Here is a 19673-nt window from a genome sequence, read left to right on the forward strand (position 1 = left end):
TTCCTGTTTTCTATTCTCACCTTCTCTATTTTCTCTGCCCTTGCTAATAAAACAAACCTCTTATCTGCTAACAACTCTGAATTGGATTACCACTGAAGGAGGTCTAACTGGCGATAGATCATTTGTTTAATGTTCAGTGTGTTTAATGTGGTCGGTTATCGCCATGGTAAACCAGGAAATGTTCCTATAAGCCTCTATTTTTAGCCCTTATTTTATTCATTTCCTTTATTAATGCCCATTAAGGGTGGCAGGAGTCTGGGGCTTATCTCTGCAGACATTATGCCGAAAGCACTGATGCACCGTGGAAAGGTCATCAGACCATCACAGAGATTTCAATCAATACTTTGGACACATCTCCTTCATTTTTTTTTTTTTCCTCAAGGGGTTCAGTCAGCCAGTTGATACTGGGCTGTGAAAATAAGAGGGAGAGATCTTCAGTTTTTTAAACAGGCATAAAAGAGCAGGATCAAAATCCTGATACTGGAAGTAGGAGAAGATTATGGGTATTTAGTCAGTTTATGTTTTAATTTTATAAGAATTATAATCCTGATGCAGAACCAATATTTGATCTCAGGACTCTTTCCAACATTTTTCAGGTATCTTTATTCAAAATATATCCGAGTGCTTCATGTTATAACCAACAAAGTAAACTTAAAATATAAAAACCTGAAACATTTACTCCGTATTAATATTAGATATTTGCTGACAGTAAATGTGGATAACAGAAAAGACATTGGTAGAGATAAGCTCCCAAGTCCACAACCATATATCTTTAATAATAATTTAGAAGGCAATATTCAAAACAATTAGTGTGTAATGGATTAATCATTTCAGTAAGAGCACAGAGGCTGCAAAATATATTGTAATACTATAAAAATAACGATTTAGGTGTCCAACCAAGTACAATTTGTACATTTTTCCATATCAATATTACATCAGTCACAAACAGAATTACATTTCACATATTGTAGAGAGCTGAAAAGAGAAACTGCAATTTATTTTTTAATTTTTTATTAATTGGAACATAATCAAACAATAACAACATAACAGTGATAACACTCATTGGTTTACATAATCATACTTTTTCCACAAAGATTGCCTTGACAGTGAATGAAAATGTTGACTGTAGTCTGACACTGGACGCGGTCACAATCTACATAAAGCCTCGTTTCTTCTCACCGGAGTAGCACGATGATATTTTTTTTTTTGTGTAAAAAATAATAATAATAATAATAAAATAAAACGAGAACAAAATCTAGAAAACCGTTCACTGAACATGTCTGCATTACTTCTCTTTGGCAAGGACAGCTTTCAAACAAAATTGGTGGGAGGAACACAAAACGGGTCTTTGACATTGTGAGGAGCGTAATCCTCTAAAGTAGAAAATTTTACAATTTCAGAACAACTTCAGCATTTTGCTTGTTTGTCCACTCAATCCCAGCTGTCTACAACAGGTGATGGTAAAGACGTCCCCTTTTAATTCCTGGGCTGGAACCAAATCTTCTTCACAGTCGCACATTAAACAGTTGGAGGCTATTGTAGAAGCGGCACAGGCACTTAAAAGACATTGACACTGACATACAATCTGGTACAACAGTCATGCAGTGATACAATTTGGCCGACACGACCCGTGAGGTATTAATTAACATACTGAAGAGCTGAATGAAGCATGGTTTATGTTGATCCGACCGGTTTTGCAGCAAAAAAGACACCAGTTTTAAAAGCTGAATACCCGTGCAACAGAAATAAAAGGGAACCAACTTTAGCATCAGATTGTTTATGTACAGTCTTACAGAAATATACACATCTACCAATTAGTCATCTTTTCTACAGTGTCGGTTTGTCTTTAGCTATCGAGCTTGTCCACAGCTTTTGCGGGTGAGGGCAAAGCCATCCAGTTTGCATAAACACTATCATTGGCATATCTTGTAAAGACTGGATTAGTGGCATCATGTCTGTTGAGCGGTACCGGGCTCTTCTCAGGCCAGTTCGGGTATGACATGCCTAAAAACGAGAACATATCATTTTTCTGCACTCAGTGAAAGATAAACAGCGTGCGGACAGTAAGGCTCTCAAATCAAACTCTTCAGTGAAACAAGTCCAGGTTTGACCTTCAGAGGTGTAAAGCTATGGCTTTATTTGTAATGTATGAATATAAAATATAAATCCTAATGTATTTTGTTATTTTCTTTGGCCTCTTTTTTCAATTTATCAAGGCCAAAATGCTACTCATTACACTCCCAGTGCTGTTCAAACCTTCAGACGCAAATAACTAGTCTAATATGGCGTTTACTTTTCGTCAGTGTCACCTGAGAGCTACATTCAAAAGCCTTACTGTTTCTCTGTTCAGCATTGTGGAATGATTATAGCTAATATACATTAGAAAGTCAGGAAATTTAAAGACAATCTGGAATTCAAGCCACAGTGAGTGGGTTGATTCGGCGAGGACCTGTTTCAAATGTGACACACTGTCTCCTCCAGTGCAAACAAATAATGAAACGTGGACGATGGAAATGCAGTGGAGTGGAAAAAGGAGCTATTTACAAATTAAATGCCGATGAAGCAATGAGTGTGAGCGTATAAATTAGAGTGAAAGGTATATCCAATATTTACATATGTAGCAGTTATTCTGGTCAGCATTCATGTACATTAGAAGCAGGTCCGATTAAAACAAAACAAAGAGTCGAGACACAAGATCTTTTTTTTTTTCTCACTGAGCCTCTCATTTACGATGAAATGGGAGATATGTCAGCAATAATCAGCAAAAGGCATGCCTAGGTCACAGTCACACACACTTGACTACGGAAAAAGCCAATCACAACTTGCCAAAAAAGAGAGCTTGTGTTGTGTGTCCTGTTTCTAAAATCGAGTAAATGCATGGGAGATTCTACCATAGAGCTTGTTTTCAATCCATGTGGAGGGGAGGGTTCGAGGGAGAGGGGCGTTATTACAGTCCACTAGTGGTGTGTCCTCTTCAGAGAGGGCGTCGTCGTACAGCAGGGCGTCAGCTGGCGTGGACGCCGCCAGGTCCAGGTAATCCTGACAGGAGCAGATGAGGGTGCGATTAGGCTGATTAAGGAGGAGCGCAGTCACAGCATGCTAGGCTTATACTTTTAAGGTCCCACACATGCATCGTCTGCGAGATCCTGCAGACATTTGTCCTAAAACTTTCACTTTATCACATTCAGTGACCACTAGCTCTGTTTTGATAAGAACCGTCCTGCTATATTCTGGGACGTCTGCATTCCCGTCTCTTTAAATGCTCCATATTTAGCCTCACTTGAACAGCAGGAGCTTGACTGGTATGCTCTGTGATTACACCGGCCAAGGCCACATTTTAGGATTGCTCTTCAAACGCTAATTATGGTATCTGAAGTGTTTGGGAAGGGTGACAGCTCTAACAGAGTAGCACAGCATGAGTCTGAGTGGATGTGGCTCTAAACTTTAAGCTCACGGCACATGTTGTCCAGCAGAAAATAACTACTGCTCATGTTGGGCCAGCCGCAGAGTGGAGTTCAGCGGAAAGCTAAAAACTAACGTCAAATCTCAAAGATCCATCACTAACCTTCTGTCAAAATTGTGCCAGTAACGAATGGAAAGAGGCTGATTAATAGGTCCCCTTCACTTCTTTCCAGTGAAAGAATATGAATTACTTACACGTAATGCATTTTATAGCTTCAACATACCCGACTTTTCACCATCATCTTTTCCAGCTCTTTGCTGATGTCTGAGAACGTCGGCCTCTTGTCTGATTCCTGCTTCCAGCATCGAAGCATGAGGTTGTACCTGCGGAGGAGTAGAAAGTTTCACAGTTGGTGAAATAGTTTAACATTTAATCCTCCCAACAGAGTCGTTTTCCACCACCGGCTGCCTTAACGCAGCAGTGGTGGTGGTGGTGGTGGGGAGTTATAACACTCAGTAGAAATGAGGAGATGTGGATGCGAGATAGAGTGACAGAGCAGAGCTCACATTTCCTCCGAGCAGTTCTCTGGTCTCTCCATCCGGTAGCCAGTCTTGAGGAGGTTAAACAGGCGCTCAGGAGCGATGCCTGGGTACGGGTTTCCTCCCAGTGTCACTATCTCCCACAACAGCACACCAAAGGACCAGCTGGAATATAATTCATAAAAGAGTTATATAGAACCTATTGAACCTTATTTGTTTTCTTGCGGAGAGCTGGACGAGAAAATCAATACAACATTAGTTAAATATGATGCTACAGCCGGAAATGAGGTGAAACTAGATAACATTATCTCAATATCAGCGCTACTAAAGCTCCCATTTGTTTAATCATATGTATGTAAAGACAGTCCTTCTGTGGTTTTGGTCGGGGATTATGTGGTCATGTATTTATCAGGTGATAGCGGTAAGCTCCCATAAAACTATAAATAGATTTGCACAGACTCAACAAATGATATAAAACATGTTAATTGTTGAGCTTTATTGAGCTAGATATTGTTGCCTTTGCACACAGACTGGCTGGCGGTTTCTCCCCATTACCTCTTCTTCATGTGATGCTACATTGACTGGAAACGGAGTGTAGCAGCATAAAAGTGCATGAGCAAATTTTCCATCTCGTTTTAAATCCAAATCATACTCACACGTCACTTTGCGTTGTGTAGATGTGATCGAACAAGGACTCTATCGCCATCCATTTCACAGGTATACGGCCCTGGCAAATAGAGAGAGATAGAGAGCATGTTAATTTGATTTTAAAGTATTTTGTAATAAATACAACCAAAAGGAATGTATGTGGGGTTTTTTTCTACCTTGCTCCTCTTGACATACGAGTCCTCTTCGTAAACATCTCTGGACAGGCCAAAGTCAGAGATCTTCATCTTCCGTCCTTCGGCCACGAGGACATTTCGCGCTGCAAGGTCCCTGTGAACGAGCTGTCGGACCAGCATGCTGCTTTAAAGGGCTTCACAGTGCTCACACAACCAGATCATTTTAACTGTCATCAGATCTTCCACTTCAGCTTACATCTATATTCACTAAAACATGCCAGGTGACACTTTAACTCCTTATCATGCATGATCTTTAAAACTGTTCTTTAAGCTGATGATTTTGGGTAATTTATTGATAGCCTTCACTCTTTAAGTACTCTATTCTATATGTCAGGTGCACAAACGAACTTTCTTCTTTCAAATACCTTCATTTCTGCCAGGTATTGCATGCCTCTGGAGATCTGCCATGCGAAGGAGATCAGGTCCCCCATGGTGAGGGCCCTGTCGTCTGGGTTCTCCAGGTAGCTGGAGTTTCTGTTGGCGTCCCTGCCCATGTAGCTGGGGCCAACTTTCCGACTCTCACGCAGGAAATTACGGAGTGACCCGTACTTGGCGTACTCAACGATGAGATACAATGGACCTATTCAGAGAAATGCAGCACTCAGTTGCAGTGTGTGACACACATGCCGTGGCAGAGGATGTCAAGAGCGCTCAGGTCTTACCCTCCTGGCTGCATGCTCCATACATCTTTATGACGTGTGGATGGTTGACTTGCTTCAGCAAAGTGAATTCTGACAGCAGGTCACGCAGTTCGCTATGTGAAGCGTTTTCTGTAATGGAGGAAAAAGAGGGGATGGTAATGATGAAACCATTCGTCCGTTCAGACGTTCACTCCTCATATATCACCCTTACTTCCAGGCTTGCCTGGTCTTTGCCTTGGCTAGTGTTACCTTTAAGCATTTTCACAGCCACAGTGGTGTATCCAGCTTTTCCTTTCAGCCTGAATGCCGTCGCCTTGACAACTTTCCCAAACTCCCCTTCTCCTAAAGTCTTGCCGAGAACAAGGTTTTTACGAGGAAACTCCCACTTTGGATCCTCCTGTTGAGACAACACAATGACATTTTAGACTTCTCAAATGATCCGGCGTATGCATACAATGCAGAGGGAATTAAAAGTCGGGCTGAAAGACGCTTACAGGTATTTTAAACGTGTCAGTCTCGATGGATTCCTGTGAGCCGCGACGTAAGTTGTTCGCAGGGAAGCTGATGGGATAGGCCGGAGCTGGCCGGCGGAAGGTCATCTCAGCCGACGCTATCGGGGGCTTGGGCGAGTTCTTGTGATACCGGTGGATGAAGTATGAGGACAGGAGGATGGACACGATGAAGGAGAGGAGCAGAGCCGTGGCGATGATGGTCTTACACATGTCGTCGCATATGGCCTCTGAAGGAGAGCGTGTTGCATTTATGGCTCATTTTTTAAGATGGAATCACTTAAGACCTTGTGGAGATAATATTTCCTGCAGGTTTGTGTGATTTATGTCAACCTACCCTCAACGTCGTCCTTCTCGCAGAAGCATTTATCAGAGAAGCAGTAGCAGGTGCCGTAGCAGGCCTTAATCCCGTTCCCGCTCAAGCCTCGTTCGTGGCCTCCGATGACAGGCTGCGCTGCAGAGAGAAATTAATTGTCAATATAACCTACATAATGCAGAATATTCATATATTTACACGTTCATAAGATCGGTGTTTCATACTTGTACAGTCTTGTGGGCAGATTGATGGATCTTTGCTTTCCACTGCGTCGCAAACGCTGTCTGGGCATGTCCGCAGGTCAGGGGAGCACGTTGAATAATTATCAGATATCCCTGAAAAATGAACACGGAGGAAAGGAAATAACGTCAGCGGGACAACAACCAGATGCACCCAGTCGACAAACAGCATAGATTGGTATGTAAGCCACAAGTATTCTACAGTCAGAAAACACACATGGTAGCGCTTAACCGTGCAACGTGGAGCCGTTTTAATATCAGTTCATGACAGTGTGTGGCGTGCTCTAGCAATGATAGGGTACTCGCTTTTACCAAAATTAAAACCACATTTTTCATTACTCTCCTTGCATCCTGTTGCAGAACGGATATTGCTGAAGAGGATACGCATGCGGGATCTGGGAATTTAATGTGATCCATGTCTACCGCTGAGGGAAACATGCTCTCGATTAATTTCAGTGACATTATTCCAAGATCTGACTAATGTCCAGGGATGAGAAAGAATTACGAAACACACAGTTTTGCTGGAAAAATGTACCTTTCTCAGTGCCTCGCCTCCACTGGCATCTCCCTGTTGTTGCCGCCAGGCCTCGGGCAGACTCACAGTCTCCACGCTGTCTGTTCTCTGCACAGGACAGGAGCTGCTGGCCCTCCTGACTTGCCTTGTTAGCTATTTACAACAGAGCCAAGGACATGCGTAAGAAAATGTGGGACATGTGGGACATGTGGGAAAGGGTAAGTAGAGTCTGCACATGTGTGTGTGTGTGTGTGGGCTGAACTGGCTAGGAAGTGTAACACAAACCGTCTCCCAAACGGCTCAAAGTTATCGCTATGTTCATGTTTAGTGATGTAGATTAAATATTAGCACAGATGAGATTCTTTTTAAACTTTTGGGAAGGAAACATGAAGGAGGTCTGGGCTTACCTTCACCATCTAGTACGATGAGGATCTGAGTGCTGGACTCGAGCTGTGTGTTTCCCTCCTGAGCAACAACAAGGTACTGAAGGTCCTGACACTCGGGCCTGCTCAACACCTCAGAGTCATTCACGTACAGCATTCCCCACATCTCATCTGGGCCCTGGGTGATGCTTATGGCTGTATAGCAGGACAGCGAGTCAGCAGACATGTTCCTGTCCGGTACCTCCAGTCGGTACGTGACACTGAAGCCGTCGAACTGCTGGCAGTTCTCAACGCAGACTCTGCCAACCTGAAAGGAGATGGAAATTAGAGAATTAGAAAATTTTAAGCAGCAGTAGTAATAACTCAGACGCCACTGTCGACTACTGTGACAAATTTTAAATTGTTTTATTTACTGCCAGCAGGTGGCGGTCTCTCAGTATGTTTCAGTGAGAATCGGGGAAGATGTTAAATGGTTTTGATTACTGTATAATAAATACAAATAACACTACATACTATTTAAAGTTGGATTCTTAATCTCGTATTGGGGGATAACTTATTGCAGCATCAAAATATTTTTTAATAAAAGAAGACTATTGTTCCTTGTCATTGGCCAACAACTGAAATTAAATTAAATCAATGTCCATGTGGTTTTGTATAAATCTTGAAATTAATGGCCTACCAGAAGGGGGACAGTATTGATCATTGTGAAAGGGAAAGTTTTTGGATCCATATGTTGGAGTCTTTCCAGCTCATTAGGCCATAATGAGGAAAAGATTGTACTATATACCCATCAGGCATAACATTATGACCACCTTTCGAATATTGTGTAGGTCTCCCTAGGTCTCCTGTCAGTGGTCATAATGTTGTGGCTGATCAGAGTATGTTGCGTGTGCGTTGGTATAGCTAATACTCTGATGGTATTTGTGGACGATCTGCAAATGAGCATGTTAATTACGCTCATGACGTATAAACAACATAATTTAACACAGCAGCCGTTTGAACATAGAGTTAAAGGTTGATACTGTAAGTAGTCACGAGTACCTGTGCATATACAGAAGCTGCGCGTGCCAGTGAGAATGCGAGTGTGACGTTGGCGAAGCTGATGTGGACCGGTAAGATGGTGACGTTGAAGTGCAGCAACACTGTCCCCTCTTGTCCAGGGTAGGTGGTGTCATTGACCAGGTAGTCCAGTAGCAGGATGCGGTTCTCTGTCACATACAGGTTCCTCTTCAGGACTAGCTCTAAAATCAAGAAAACACTTGTGAAAATCTGTCTCCATTAACCTCACCAAAAGATAACAGTTACAGTAGGTTCTGGGCTACTTACGGTAGTCATGGACGGTCTCTCGAATGCCTCCAGGAGCTGCTTTCTTTTCACTGAAGGTGTCTTTTATGTCAAATGTTTCCTTTATCCATGGGTCACCGTTGATCAGAGACCCCACGTACTTATTGTGACTCTGGTCTATGGGAAAGATGGGGGTTAAGTCCCTGTCAAAGACGAACAAGGTGCCAAAAGATCCACCCTGAAAAGTAAAAGTCAAAGGGACAGATTGAATCCAGACGGAAAAATATAAATGAGTCAATAAACCAATCGAAACAGGTCAGCTGGTATTCTCACCTTCGTCCGATTGAAACTGATAATAATATCCGCCGTGTCCGTTCCGTTCACGTACGGCGCGTTATCGTCCTCGTCGTTGACAAAAACATCCAGTGAAGTTTCCACCTTGGTGATGATCGTTTCCGTTTGAACTGTGCAAACCAGCAGGAGCCGGTAGAACTCACTCTCCTCGCGGTCCAACGGAGCGGTCACCACCAGCTCCGTGGTGTTCTCGTTGACAGCAAACGGTGCTGGGGTATCTGGAGAAGACAAGAGGGACAACAACCATGTGTCTACAGCCAGAGCATGGTGCAGTAAGCTGATGCTGATGAAAAGTAGAGAAATAATGCCTGGCTGAAATGCTAAACGAATGAAGAGAGTCAAAAGTCAGCATTTGGTGTGTCTAACCTGATTCCACATTATAAGTGATGGTGTAGTTGGGGCAGATGTTGAGTCTGGTGAGACGTCGGAGCTGCCGCAAGGCCCCAGGGAACCTGTTTTCCATGATGTGGGGGCTAGAGGTGTCCCTGTGCGGGAAGCATAGTTCCTTCATGTCTGTCTGAGCACACCGAGGCATTGTGGCGTTCACAAAGTCCAGGGTGATCCGAGGGGTGTTCCTGCACCAGGACTTCTTAAAGTCAGGTGAAACCATGGCATGGAGGACTAACTTCTTCACAGACCATGATGTTTGATCTGAGGAGATGCACAGCCAAAACAAAAAAAACAAAGAGGCCTTTTAATCTCAGACAGTGCTCATTTTTTGATGACTGAGCTCTTCTCAGCCTGTATGCAATCACATTATCATCCTGAAGGCAGAAACCTGAGCACAGAGCCAATGCATTATTATTAGTATGCAAGGAGCATAAATGTCAAGAAACTAATTTACTCTCATGTGCAGAAGATACCTGGCACTGAACTGGGATGGTGCATTACCATAAAAAAAAAGAAAAAAAAAGAAGCTGGTATCAAACTCACATATCAAGGCGAAGTCGCTCTCCTCCAGGGTTTTGTTCAGGGAAAGTATTCCAGTATTGACGTCCAAGTGGAACCAGGAGCTGTAGGGTTGACGTCTGACAAAGCCATTCCAGCACAGGTAGAAATGAGGCCGCTCAGTGTCGTTGTCCAGCATGGCGTACACCTGCAGGATCGGCGTCCCCGCCGGCAGGCCGACGTACACCGTTTCAATGTACTCATTCTGAGGGAAGTAGAGCCCTGTCGCTCCTGCAGAGAGAAGACATGAAACATCCAGATGTTTAAAAACAGGCAGCCAAGCGAATCACAGTGGAGTCTGTTTTTATTCTCATGTGATAATTGAGAAACAAGGCCCTACATTACCCCAAATTATTACAGAGCAGGACAACAGGCGATATCAGACATCTCTTTCTGGATGTTTGACAGCAGCAACAATACACACTGACAATGCTGTCTGGCCACTGAATGGAAATTAACACATACATGGAAATGATGTGTTTTTTTTCCCCCTCCTTCCTCTGATACGTCTTTCATCTCACCCCGTTAGCGGAAATTGAAAGGAGGGCTCAAATGACACTTATTCAGCTGTTTTAATGAATTTCTCACATGGTCAATAACATGTGGTTTCCGATTCTCCTTGTGTTCACCTTGAGAAGTTTAATTACAAGGGATAACATGATACGGAGGAGAAATGAATCATTACCTGCCAGAGGAGAGCACGAGGCACGTATTTGTGTGTGTTTGCGTTGGGGTAATCCATAAAGCGCTCTGGCAGGCTGTGTGTTTTACAGGAAAATGGAGACGTGAGTGTTCCTCCTGTAATTATATCCCTGTTGTGTTCCTCTTTGACGACGGTAGGCGACCATTTAGGGAACGCACTAATGTCATTAGCAGACAGCAAAACTAGATTTTCTATTTCTGTTTGGTGCAGTTGAGGCCTCAGCTCTGGTTTCAGACATTGATTTAATTTTGCTGGGCTTAGATGACAGGAGGCCGGGCTGATGGATAAAATGTGGCCGTCCTTCCTGAAGGATGGAGATACACTCAGCGAGGCCGCAGACCTTTTTATTAAAAGTGTCCCCGGGACAAAAACAAACAGCAGGCTAGTCATTTGGTAATTCTGCTGGGATGGTGGGAGTCAGTTTCGTGGCATGCTAATGTTTTAGGGATGGTTTTTCATTTCCTAAACCTATGAGAACCAAATTTAAACCACTCATGCTAATTCCTGAGAAGAATGTATGAAAGCAAAGCTGTAACTTCACAATTTATGAATATTTATTGGATAAAAATGTAAAAATAATTTGAATTCTACAAAAACTTTCAGACAAAAAATGGAAATTTCTTAAAATTAATTTTCAGAAAAACAAAATTACCTGCAATAACAGATGTGGTAGTTACCCATAATTAAGTAAGTCAGTTAATTTGACTGTGCTTGTGCTCGATTTACTTATTACAGGGTTTTACAGTGAAGCTGGGACGCTATCAAGCAGGAGATCGAGCTGTAGATGCCAAACCAGAATTTTTAGATATGGGAGGAAGGGGGAAAAAGCTGAGCGTTGTCTTTTCATAATGAAACATATTAATATTTTATCTTTATTTAGTCTGGCTTGTAAATGCACCGGTGCTTTGTTTGCAGCCACACCCATGGGAGATGATGGATTACTCACTCAGTGATACAAAGCTGCAGGTTGTTCAACATGTGTATAGGCAATGAAAAGCCGATCTGATTTTAGTATCTTACAGTGTGTACTTGTAACATACTAAAATTACTCATGTAATGCAAATGAAGAGTGCCATGAGTCATAGGCTGGCGGAAACTAAATGCTTCAACATCAATAGCAAACATTTTCAGGAAATGACGTCAGTAATAGCATGTGGGACGTACAAGAGCAAATTAGCACAGAATATAACGGCTGCATGCGAGAAAATATTCAAAGTAAATTAATCTAACGTGTAGGACTTTATGCTTAAAATGGTCATTAGAGGGCGCCATTATCAAACTGACACACGCCCAGAAAAAGTTAAAAACCTGCAGCTTAGTCATTATCCCACCACATTACTACACTAATGTCTCCACTGGTTTGATAAGACGCTAAAGGTCCTGCATCCTTTTATAGTTTTTAACAAGCTGGTGTTTCCCCACGACTTCTCACAACCCTTTCTTTATTGGGTAAATAAGGAAAATTAATCTGCAGAAATCGCACACGTGACGAAGCCGTGAATCAAACTCACCAGATGACAGCAGCTCTGCAAATAAAACTAGAGGGTCCAACGTGTTAACCGGTGGGAGCCGAACGCACTTATGTAGGCAGGCCTTGGCTCTGAGCCACGGCGGCTGGACCCCATGCAACACAATTCGTTTATATCATTCAAAATTCAATTTCTCTCCAGGACAGAAGCCAACAGAAAGCAAGCAGTTTATATCAAAACTAATTAATTGAATGGATCAAGCAGGCCTCTCTCTGAGCAAATGGCATCTTTGGTCTGTGAAGCCATGACGACGATTTTCCAAAACATGACTCATTACCTTCTCTAAATGATGCACAAGAATGACAGACACACGCACACAGTGATGACATTCCACCTGTTATGACCAGGCATGAATAATGATTTAAAAAGGTAAAGGTTTCGATGTATTATTTACAGTTCTTTTTAGATTTAGACGTACACACGGACAGTGAGGTGTTTTTTTGGAACAGCATCGGCCATAACCCAGCGTGTGCAAACACTAACGTCATAAGCAGACGTTTTACAGCCTTCAGTCACCTATAAAACTGATGCTGAGCCTCAACATACAGTGTCATTTCTTCAAAAGCTATAAGTAATTTTGCAAACAAAGCCAGTGTTTGAACAGGAGGACTCTTGTAGCAATCCGTGTTTACCAAAGATATCATGTACTGCTGAGTGGATAGTGAAATTGAACTTGAAAAACATGAAAAACCCAGCAGAAAGCACCCTCGCTCATCTGTACACTTCCCCTCTTCCTGGTTGCCGCCGCCGCTCGCTGGTGAGTGCCGTTTCTATGGCCTAATTAAGGCTGTGCGTGTCTGCTCTGTCTCATATTTTAACGGCGGAAGAACAAAAAGGACAAAAGCTCATCACAAAATCTGAAGCCATGCGCTCAGTCGGCCGCAGATCACAGCGTGTCTGGGACTGGTGAGAGCTGATAGGGTGGGACCGGGACGCCCTCTCCATCGTCCCAGACAAAGACAGGAACTCAATTAGCTCAATGCGTGCTTCGGCTGATAGATTTACCAGCTATGAGCTCATGTGTAGTAACCCACAAGCTTACCAATCTGCCTTTGTGAATCTGCCTCCACAAAGGTCCCCTTAATAGAAAACACAGGTCTCCCACACAGACGTCTTCACCTCGCCAACAACATGGCAGATCAAGAGAAGTGACCTAGCCTGGCTGCTGTATCATTAATTCCCTCAATGGTCTTGCTCGTATGCTGGAGCTCCTGCGATGAGAGCTCAGCCACATGCCCTTTCTCTCCCAAGGTCAATGTGCGCTGCATCTGCCCCTGGTAACGACCCATTGGAAAGGCAGTGTATCTGGCAGCAGACCAATCAATAACTGTACTAATCAACAGTGATGCTGATTGTTTTCCACTGATGAGAAAGACAGAGAGAAACGCTGATGGCGGCACGTGTACAATCATCTCCGATACACAAAATAGAAACCGCCGCGCTTAGGCATCTGTGTGCATGTCTGCAGAAAATATTACCTCCAGTGTGCGTGTTTAATTTCACAGCCAGCTCAACAATTTAGTTCATCAATATCCACATTTTCAAATAATCTATCGTCTTTTACAAAGTAACTGTAGCCCGCCAACATTAAGGAGCCTTTCGCCCTGCTATGTCATGGCGATATAAATGCAATAAATATTATAATAACTCAGAAAACTATCACGATTACTCTGCTTCCAGAGACGTTACAGTTATGGGAATGGTTCCCTTCAAAGATTCAATTAACTAAAAAGCTGCACATTCAACTATAATTCCACTTATGAAAGCTATTATTGATCATAATGTTTTGAAATCTCTCCCCCTCGGTTTCCTGTGCCATTACGCTTCATCACATCACACTGGATCCAGAACCTGGATCATAGTCGTGATTATGACGCTTCAGTCTGAAAACAGTGCGCTGTAATAAGGGAACAAAGTCATTTCCTGTCATGATGACACGGTCATCAAACTTTTCATCAGAGTAATAAGATATTTGATCTCGAATTTGGAGGATGCAGTCAGGCTCCAGGTAGATTACTCAGTTTACCAGTGATGCATACCATAACATAATAATCAATTACCCTATAATGTAATCCAATTAGCCCTGGGAGAATACAAGAGCTGAGATCCAATGAACCATGTTCATCAGTCATCAAGAAATCTAATAGTACATCTCCTTAGGGGTTAGCTGCAAGTACAAATTCAGTTTGAGGATTCCTCTGGGGATGACTGTGGCATCAAAAATTGAGCATGTGGTGCATCACGGAGCTACAGTCATTAGACTGCTTTGATAAAACTATATGTCTTCATCACAGTGGTGGTAAAAAACCATCAGTACACGGACTAAGGCAAAAGCTGCAGGAATTTATTTGCATTTAAATAGTTTCGATGACCACTTTCGAAATCCAAGGTCTTTATGGCCATTGTTCAGTGTTTATACAGATAATTTGATCAAAGGCTACGAAAAGCAACAGACTCATAACTTATAACAGAAAGAGTCATGCTAGCAGCTCTGTGAGAACACCGAAAACACAGACCCACTGTCAGTGCACCGTGATGTTTAGCAGATGTAATATTTGTCATGCTAGTTTGGTGCCATATACTAATCAGCACTAAAGACATCCTACAGCTGAGGTTGATGAGAATGTCATCATTTGTGCAGCTATTGGACACATCTTGACCTAATTATGTTGCAGTAAACACTCGGGGGTCGTTAATACCATTGGAATCCATAATCTATGAACAATGAAAGTCATGGAAATGCATCCAGCAGCTGTTGAGACATTTTGGTCCAATCGCTGCTCTCTGCTAGTTCTAGTACAGTGTCATAGCATCATGTTGCTCAGTGAATCTTGATGGACAGTCGGGAAACAAAGGACTGGACATTGCATTATTGCCGAGAATGGAGGGCGCTGATTTTCCAGCACAAATGCACGAGCACATGCTTTCAGAGTTTCTGGCACAAGCAGGTGGTGTAAAGAGGTGGAAAATGATTCAGGACAAGGAAGGATCAAACAAATGGACACAGTGAGATTCCAGGGTGGGGCTGGTGGAGGAGAGACAAGCCACAAAACCCATAGAAAGCAAAGGGGGTTTATGGAAAATGAGATTTTAATTTGAAGACATTTGGGAAGAGATCTTCATTAGCACCAGAAAAATACTTCCTTCATTCATTCTTCTGCCGTGACACAGGCGTCATGGGGATTTCAAATGAGCCGAGGTTGTTCTTTGTTTCGTTCATTGTTGTAAATGATGGGTCAAACACAGCGTGCACCGCGAGGCGACTGGAAAATAACTTGTCAAGGCCCATGTGAAACGAGAGGACTAAATGCCCCGAGGGCGAAATTTCAATCTATGTCTCCTTGTCCTTTCACCACAGCAAATTAGATTCAACCCATGCATGAGAGGGAAGTGTGACCCTGAACTGACTAGAGGATCAGGCACGGAGCTTTGACAGGTAGGAGCAGCATCCGTGCAACGGCAGCACCGGAAGCAACAGTCCAGAGTTAAAGGTTGGGACTCTACAGGCACTAGTAATACATTTGGGTGGTGGTCCTCCATTTAACACAGTGGTACAGTATAGTGAGAAAGTCTAGGAGGAAGCTGTATTTTGACATTTTGTGCTAAGCTGCATAAGCTGAATGAAATTAGGAGCTATAAAATGCATCAGAGCAGCATTTAAGATAGCGAGCATGTTTATTGTTGCTCAGTAATTTATTTTTTGAACTCTGGATGAAATGGTAAGTTGAGGCCAGATAGTTGTGGTTTCATATCACATACTGCGGGATGCTGTGCACCACACATTTTATAGTAATGCATAAAATCAAAATAAAAGCTAAACTCTGTATTCCATAGACGCTGTAATCAAGTTTCTTTTTGCATCTGCCAGCCTCGACGGAGTGATCGAAAGTTCTTTCAAGTTCCTGAGATGCAAAGAAAGGACCAATTTAATCCAAACGATAAACTTAAGCTTGTGCTACGATGCTGTCCAATTATACTAAAAGAGATGCAGTGAAAGCTCAGTGGGAAATTGGCATGATTTATAATGCATCCATAGGCAACACAAGACAGTAGCTTCACTAAATTATATAATGCAATAAGGAGCAGCTTGTATCAGATGAGATTTATTGGTCTGGTTGTTCTCAAAAGGGAAAGATGGAAAGATGCTGATGACATTTTTTATTTATTTATACATTTTTTTTTAGGAGCTGCTGAAGAGGCTTGCTCTGGGATTGAGGGTTGGGATATGGGAGGGGGTGATGGTTAAGGTTTCAAAGGTCAGAGGGCAAAGCAGGGTCAAAGATACAGTAGCAAAGTCACGGCAGAAGAAAAACGGATCAATGTTCTTATGTGAAAACATCTGTGGTTCTTCTTGTGGGAGTGATGGATGACACAGACACATATGTTGACAGGATTTGGTTAATTGCAATAAAGGCTTTCACCAAATCAGGAAAAACAAAACATACTTTTAAGGTCAAACTCAAATTTGTTTATCTTGGCAAAGCTGCCAATCCATACTCCAGACCGTCATCAGTTCTCAAAAGTATTTTAATGAAGCCTTCATTTAAATAAATCAAATCCAGACACAGCCATGACAAACCAAGAGATGCTTTCAAATGCCACGCCATCCCATGCCATTCACTCAATTTAAGCTATTTTTTTTTTTTCATGAAATGCTTTAGCTCTCCCACTTAACTCCAGTCTTAAGAGCAGGAAAACACTGCAGCCTCACTTAAAACATGCTGATTACTTTAATAGTGAGGCCTGATTGCCAATTTCCTTAGGTTGATGACCTTAGCAAGAAACATTACACTAATCAGTAACCTGTAACCTAGACCACCGACGATGTAAATCACCAAACACATATCACTGCAACTCAAACAATTCAGTTCTTTACATTCTCTTAAATAGTAAATGACTTATGTCAATGAAAGGCCTCATCAGAGGTACTAGGTATACACCAGCTTGTTTAATTTGCTTAGAATAGGAGCAAAATCATTTGAAGATTCACAAAAGAGAAAGCGACATCAACAGTCAGAACCATCATCCAACAATGAGATGAAACCATCAGCTTGATCCCGTACAGTAAAATCAATCTGATGTGTCACTTTGAAGGAAGTTAGCGTCCAGCCTGCAATCGGAACAGTGTGTGCACTTGTATAACAGGCGATATTTTCCTAAAGAAAACAAACAGGCAGTGTTTGCCCAGAGATAGGAGCAGCTGCTGCACACCTGCCTGCAGCTCGCCTCTTCTCCTCCTCCTCCTCTCAACAAGTGTAGGTCTTTTGTTGCGACAAACGGGCAGGTGATGGGCGCCGCTTTTACGTAGGGTGTAGCTTTCAGCGCCCATTTAATTACCATTACGTCCTTGACATGTGAAATCCAACCAGACCGAACCGCGTTCTCCTATATGTATATATATATATATATATATATATATCAGGAGAAACGCCTGCTTCACTGAGAGAAGTGGGGTGTGGACGTACTTAGACAGGAGCATGATATGTTTTGTACGTCTGTCTCACAGTGAAAAATAATCAAAGCACATTGCATTCTAGTGTGGCACCATAAAGATTTCATGAATCATTCTAACACTGACAGAAAACTGCTCCCTGGGGCGATTACATAGGCCTATACTTTATTGGTTACCCCCACTTTTGCAGAAATAGCAATGATCCATTGACATGAAAATGTTTCACACCTTTTTCACATCTCAATTCCACCAAAAGACTGAGCTGATAATCCTAGTCTTGCACTATGTGCCCCTGATGAAAGCGCCGACAGAAGCCTCTGTTGAGAGTTTTAAGTTTTAAGTCTCAAAACAAATTCAGGAATTCCACACAATGGCCTATATTTGTCCGAGCATCACATTTGGAATTGCACACTGAGATTTGCACACTCCTGAGCCATGAGGGACGCTATAAATATAGACGGGCATGGGAGGACAGTGTTGGTACAGTTGGGCTGTGGGATTGTGAATGGGATTATAATATTATGATATATGGCTGCATTCGTTTGACTCTAGGTTCCAGCTTGCCATACCAGGCATAACAACCAGCGCACAATGCAAGTATCACTTTCTGCAGTGTGGAACAGTGGTGGCATTGTATCGGTGCCATTTCAGATGCTTCTTGGAAAAGTCTTAAAAAATCACTCAGCTCTCAAAAAGCTGCATTTTAGCAAAGGCAGTTTACACACAAGCAGTCATGCGTGAGCTGCAGTCTTTAGGTTCACGGGTTTGTTGAAGCTCAGAATACATTCTCCTCATCATGGTCAGTTTTCAAAATAGTGAATTTAAATTACACCTTAAACCAAACATGATTCAGTTATTGCTCTGCTCCTACTACAAGGATTGGCCTGCCTATGACCGGCAGGAGAGTGGAGATGAAGAAGATGCTGTAAACAAAAACTGATGCTGTGAAACTAGTAGGAAAGGAAGCATAAAGCAACCACAGCTTAACCACCTCTCATCCTCATGAGCAGTTCAGAGAATATTTATTTTAATTTGATTGTGTAAATATCTCCATCTCTTTAGCATTAAGTGGTTTGGAAAAATAGATTAGTGCAAAATATTTTAAAAAAAAAAAGAAAAAAGAAATATCAACTTCATCATGTGCACATTTGCCTTTCCAGCCACTTTAACCATAACACGTGTGATCCTTACCTTCCAGCAGCAGCAGCAGTAGCAGCGCAACGACGTTTCCCCGAGAGAAACCACAACTTGACCCCATATTCGCGAACCATAAGTGAAAGTTGCTGAATGAAAAAGCGATTCAAAAAAGTTCCTCTGACGGAAAATGTAAAAAATAACATAAAAGCAAAGCGTTAAAATAAACAAAGGCGGTGTGTAAACCAGTGTGCGTCCTGCGTCCGCGGCTCCTGAAGTCCACAGTGTCCCATAGACGGGCTGCTGCGTGCGGCTCCAGTGGCTGCTGCTGGGCTGACTGGCTGGTCAGGGGGAGGAGGTTCACTGCTTCACTACTCACTGCCCCGCTGCTTCCGCAGCAGCAGCAGGCGACACAGCATCCACGGGAAATTTTAAGAGCATAATTTAACAGCGGGTCAGTCATCTCATTAACGCTCTGCGGGGGAAAAATTATTAACCATTATCATTAGACGCGAAATGGTTCATTTTAAAGGTACAGACACTGTTTTTCAAAGGGCATCAGGTGTGCATTGATTCATCATCACAGACTTGCAATGATTTATTGATGCATTTTAATCAAAATAAATCATGACTGCACACCTAAGTTGCTGGAATACATGGTAGAAAATGTGGAAAACATAAAGAGAGCTCCTGTAGTGAACACATAGCAAAGTTTTTATGCTAAATGATGAAACATTTCACTTCTGAGCTGCAAACCTAAACACTATATGGATTAATAACGTTTCACAGCTGACTTGTAGAATTTATCTCAACATAAATTCTCATTTTAAGTCCCAGACTCTGCAGCAGGACCTTTCCCCCCTCAGGTCTGAGTGCGTGTCCA

The 19673-nt window shown here is 42.5% G+C and overlaps 1 protein-coding gene across 1 annotated transcript; it reads right to left on the reverse strand.

Moving 5' to 3' along the window:
- Positions 1 to 1131: 1131 nt before the first annotated feature.
- ret (ret proto-oncogene receptor tyrosine kinase) lies at positions 1132 to 19008 on the reverse strand. Its single transcript, XM_084561662.1, has 20 exons — positions 18848 to 19008; positions 9958 to 10203; positions 9391 to 9675; positions 9004 to 9242; positions 8713 to 8908; positions 8428 to 8627; positions 7411 to 7693; positions 7025 to 7156; positions 6475 to 6585; positions 6272 to 6388; positions 5920 to 6164; positions 5675 to 5822; positions 5447 to 5554; positions 5150 to 5364; positions 4767 to 4889; positions 4599 to 4669; positions 3970 to 4107; positions 3687 to 3786; positions 2892 to 3039; positions 1132 to 2004 (listed from the first exon to the last, which is right to left on the reverse strand). Exons 1-20 carry the CDS (start codon positions 18912 to 18914, stop codon positions 1847 to 1849), a joined length of 3330 nt encoding a protein of 1109 aa, XP_084417788.1. The 5' UTR covers positions 18915 to 19008; the 3' UTR covers positions 1132 to 1846.
- Positions 19009 to 19673: the final 665 nt, after the last annotated feature.

The sequence above is a fragment of the Chelon labrosus genome, assembly GCF_963514085.1.
Source record: "Chelon labrosus genome assembly, chromosome: 15".
Taxonomy (NCBI): domain Eukaryota; kingdom Metazoa; phylum Chordata; class Actinopteri; order Mugiliformes; family Mugilidae; genus Chelon; species Chelon labrosus.